The sequence below is a fragment of the Protobothrops mucrosquamatus genome, unplaced genomic scaffold (assembly GCF_001527695.2).
Source record: "Protobothrops mucrosquamatus isolate PMUCROS unplaced genomic scaffold, P.Mucros_1.0 scaffold4340, whole genome shotgun sequence".
NCBI classification, from domain to species: domain Eukaryota; kingdom Metazoa; phylum Chordata; class Lepidosauria; order Squamata; family Viperidae; genus Protobothrops; species Protobothrops mucrosquamatus.
In genome coordinates, this window is record NW_015390254.1 from 37212 (window position 1) to 42064 (window position 4853).

Sequence of the window (4853 nt, forward strand, 5' to 3'; positions counted from 1 at the left end):
GAGGAGGGTCCATAGTGTGCAAACTGGAATCTTTCTTCATAACAGATTCCAGTGCATTATTAGTAGAGAATGGAAGGGTAAGATTACTTCCCAGTGCTTAACTAACAAAATTATAGAGGAATTAAAGTATTCTGATTTATCCTAATAATCTCATGAATCATGAATGTATTCCTGTGCTTACTTCTAGTACTTGGGTCCTTGTTACTTGCAATAGGAAGTAGAAATTGAGAGCTGTCCTTCTCTTTGTAGCATTTCCATGGCTCTGTTAGTACAAATGGTAGAATAAGACATTGCTAGAGACAGCATGATATCCGGAAAATTTGGGAAAAAGTACTGGAAGTAAAATGAATGTGGGCTTAATATAGCTAGCTGGTTTATCAATTCATATTAAAAATACCATCACAGTTTTGGAGACTTCAATGTTGCAAATTAAATAATAACTTGACAAAAAATTGCAGCAAATGATTCAAATAATTGGCTATTTAATATAAATATGTAAGTCATGGTAATATAGTACAAATTGAGAGTCCACATATATTTGCCTTCTTCATTTGATGAGTACTTTCTGTCAAAAATATTAAAGGCCTCTAACAAAAATGAAAAAATAAAAACTATCCTTAATGTTCTATTTTTTTATTTTTTTATTTATTTGTTTGTTTGTTTGTTTTTGATAACAGAGTTACAATAGGTACATGAAACAGAGGGGCAAATTGTTGGAAGAGCTAAATAATTAATACCTTTATGTAATAACATCTTTTCCTGCTGCTTTTCAACAGAGGAAGTAAAAACTTGTGGACCACCTCAAAAAATTACAAAGGGAATTCCTGCTGAGGCTAAGTCATCCATATACAGGCATGGTGAAACCGTGGCATACCAATGCCAACAACGATCTGTCAGTATTGGGACCAACCCAGCGAAGTGTCTTCATGGACAATGGGAACTACCATCATGTCTTGGTAAGCTAGAGTGTTATGGCTAAACCTACAGAAATGAATTTTAAGCTTGTCTTGGATTACATTAGTATTTATTATTGACATGATTGCTCAGAAGTGTGATTCAGTGGATTAACAGTGGGATCTGCTGCAAGGAGGTCTAGGTTATATTGAATTGGTTTATGCCAGCGTGGTTCACAGGTGCCTTACTTTTCCAGTCTGATCCCTATTTAAATGAGAGTCCTCAAAGATAATGGGGAGATACATAGAACAGAGTTAGCAACCCATTTTGAAAAATATGAGACATACAATAGATACTTTCAGTTTGACTAATGTTTGTTTACGCACAGTCTGTACCTAGCAGTATTTATTAAACAATGTTCATAGTTGTTTTAATTATTATGCACTTACAATTTCACTCAGTACAGAGATAAAAGCCAATTAATTCAATAATATATTCCACTGAGTTATAATTTAAGAAACAAATTAAAAAGTCCATGATAGATAATAATCCAAGTAAGTCATGTTCATTGTTCTGACTGCAGGTAATAACAACATTAATCTCTAGACATTCCAAATGAGATATTTATTTTAAGGGATTTTCACAGGGCCTATGGAAAAGAAGCATTTTAGTGCTTTTGAAAATGATTCAATCCCAAACATAATCCTGGTGGGATTATGTCTATTTATAGAAACGGTCTCTGATGATAAAAACATGATGTGGCTCTTCTAGTACACGGTAGAACCAAATGATCCAAGTTATAACTATTGGTTCAAGCTCACAGGTACCTGAACCAGCAGCCAAATAATTGATTCGGTCCATATGCAGGACACAATGCATTGACCCCCTCAATTCAAATGTTAGAGTTCTCAAACTTCCAATTAAGTAACAAGTGGTATTAAAAAGAGGTAAGGGAAAAATAGGGAAGGTTCAGAATAGTACAAACATTAGCATTCTGGACACAAATTAAAGAGCAGAGTGAAGTCTTAGGTAATCCAGTCAATAAACTGTTCTAGTGGTCCAGGGAGTGAACCAAGGGCTTAATCATCATTGTAATGAAGAACTGGCAGATTATAAAATGCAAATTCAGTGCAAATGAATTGCAAAATGAAATTCAATGGTGCGAAAAGTAAGGTTTTACTCTTAGACAAGAAAAATCAAATGCACAGGTATAGAGCAGGTGGTATGTGGCTCAACAGCAGTAACTTTAAGAAGGATCAAGGAGTCTCAGTGGACAACCAATTAAAAATGAGACAGCAGTATGCTGCAGCTGCCGAAAAAGCCAAAGAAGTCCTAGGCTATATCAACATAAGAATATTATCAAGGTTACATGAAGTGTATATAATTTACTTGGATTCATTAAGGCATTTGTTAAAGTAGATCACAACCTACTACTTGATAAGATAGAAAAATATGGGTTAGACAACATCACCACCAGATAGATTTGTAGCTGGCTGACCAGCCTTACTCAGCGTGTGGTCCTCAATGTAACTGCATCTACATGGACGGAAGTGTGTAGTGGGGTGCCCCAGGGCTCTGTTCTAGGGCCAGTGCTTTTCAACATCTTCATCAACAATTTGGACGAGAGGATAGATGGGGAACTGATCAAATTTACAGACGACACCAAGCTGGCAGGAATAGCCAACACTCCAGAAGATAGGCTTAAGATACAGGAGGATCTGGACAGACTTGAACACTGGGTGCTATCTAACAAAATGAAATTCAATGGTGAAAAAAGTAAGGTTCTACATTTAGGCAAGAAAAATCAAATGTACATGTATAGTATAGGTGGTACCTTGCTCAATAGTAGTAACTGTGAGAGAGATCTCGGAGTCCTAGTGGACAAGCACTTAGTTATGAGCCAGCAGTGTGCTGCAGCTGCCAAAAAAGCCAACACAGTGGTAGGCTGCATTAACAGAGGGATAGAATCAAGATCACGTGAAGTATTAATACCACTTTACAATGCCTTCGTAAGGCCACACTTGGAATACTGCATCCAGTTTTGGTCACCATGATGTAAAAAAGATGTTGAGATTCTAGAAAGAGTACAGAGAAGAGCAACAAAGGTGATTAGAGGACTGGAGGCTAAAACATATAAGGAACGGTTATATGCCTAGTTTAATGAAGAGAAGGACAAGGGGGACATTTTAGCAGTGTTCCAATATCTCAGGGGCTGCCACAAAGAAGAGGGAGTCAAGATATTCTCCAAAGTGCCTGAAGGCAGGACAAGAAGCAACAGATGGAAACTAATCAAGGAGAGAAGCAACCTAGAACTAAGGAGAAACTTTCTGACAGAACAATTAACCAGTGGAACAACCTGCCTCCAGAAGCGGTGAATGCTCCAACACTGGAAGTTTTTAAGAAGAGACTGGACAGCCATTTGTCTGAAATGGTATAGGGTTTCCTCCAAGGTCCCTTCCAACTTTATTACTACTACTACTAGTACTAGTACCGCTTTATAGTGCTTTGGTAAGACCACATTTGGAATACTTCATCATTTTTGTCACCATGATAAAAAAAGATGTTAAAAGGGTTCAGAGAAGAGCAGCAAAGACGATTTGGGGCTGGAGGCTAAAGCATATGATGAACAGATGCAGGAACTGAGTATGTCTAGTCTAAAAAAGAAAAGAACTAGGAGTGACATGATAGCAGTATTCCAATATTTCAGGGGCTGTCACAGAGAAGAGGGGTCAACCTATAGTTTTCATTTTTTTATTGAATGGTTTTCAAGACAGTCTACCATAGATTAGGATTTCTATGTTCCTCACAATAGGGGAGATGTATAACTGGCAGCCTTGAAATTCAGAGTGGGAACAGAAAAGAAAGAGATAAGATTATCCAGGTTTGTTTGTTTGTTTGTTTGTTTGTTTATCAATCCAATCTGAATACTGCCCACCTCATTAAAGACAACTCTCTGTCTGAAGTTTAATTTGAGGAGCATATCAAATCTAAAATCCTACATAGGAGAGTAGAAAGAGATGTCTAAAATCTGTCAATCAGAGTAGATAACAGATGAATAAACCAGAAATTGATCAATATATTTTTGATAGATGTACTTGGAATATGAAGTCAGATAGTGCAGAAGAAGGAGAATGGATTATATAAATAAACAGAAGAATAATTGATTATTATATAAATACTTATGTAACAATATTTGAATTGTTAGTTAATCCAGGAAATTGTGCACGTCTACAGCTTGCAGACTTTTCACCAGGAAATTTGTTTAAGACCAACCAGTTTGCAACCTACCGCTGTGGTTCCAATCTGCAGCAAACAAAATGTGTTGATGGATCATGGTTTCCTGAGCCACAGTGTAAAGGTATCATTTGCATGCTATGTACAAGATTATGGTTTCTTCAATAGGATGGTGTTAATCATATCTAAAAAATAAAAGTGGGGCACACCTGAGGATTGTCTTCCTACATAACATCTTTTGATGGCACACAATTTCTTCTGAAAAGCTCCATCATGATCCCATGAGCTTGGCATGCTTTGTCTAATCTGATGTGGTAGTGAGACAATGTGAATGTATCCATTTCAAAAGAAAAGATAATTTAGCCATGTAGAAAAAAATCCTTCGCAACAATCCAAGGATAAAAGGAAATATAGCATTAGCCTTAAAATCAGTTGGTTTTTTCCTTAGCAACTATTTTGTTTCTTTCATAGCAGCAGCTCAACTCAGGGATCAACTTAGTTGTAGCACTTTATTACAGATGTGTTTTAGTCTGCATTTGGACAGCATACTTTTGCCCACTTTCCCCCATTGGGCAAATAAATTCAGTGATAAAATTTCATTTGTCACATTGCAAAGGTTGTTTGCTTTGAATCTTTCATCATTTAAGAAATCTAGGTGAATTTACACAGAGGAAATGCATGCAAATCTAGTACGGAATTCATCTTTGACTTTTGGCACTTACATG

General features: G+C 36.6%; 1 protein-coding gene across 1 annotated transcript in view; it reads left to right on the plus strand.

The window, feature by feature from the left end:
- LOC107298861 (complement factor H) overlaps positions 1–4252 on the plus strand; it is a gene marked incomplete at its 3' end in the record, with an annotated part of 15706 nt that extends 11454 nt beyond the window's left edge. The window contains 2 exon segments of the mRNA XM_015828226.2: positions 777–956; positions 4100–4252. Of these exon segments, the coding sequence (XP_015683712.2) occupies positions 777–956; positions 4100–4252 (333 nt within the window).
- Positions 4253–4853: the final 601 nt, after the last annotated feature.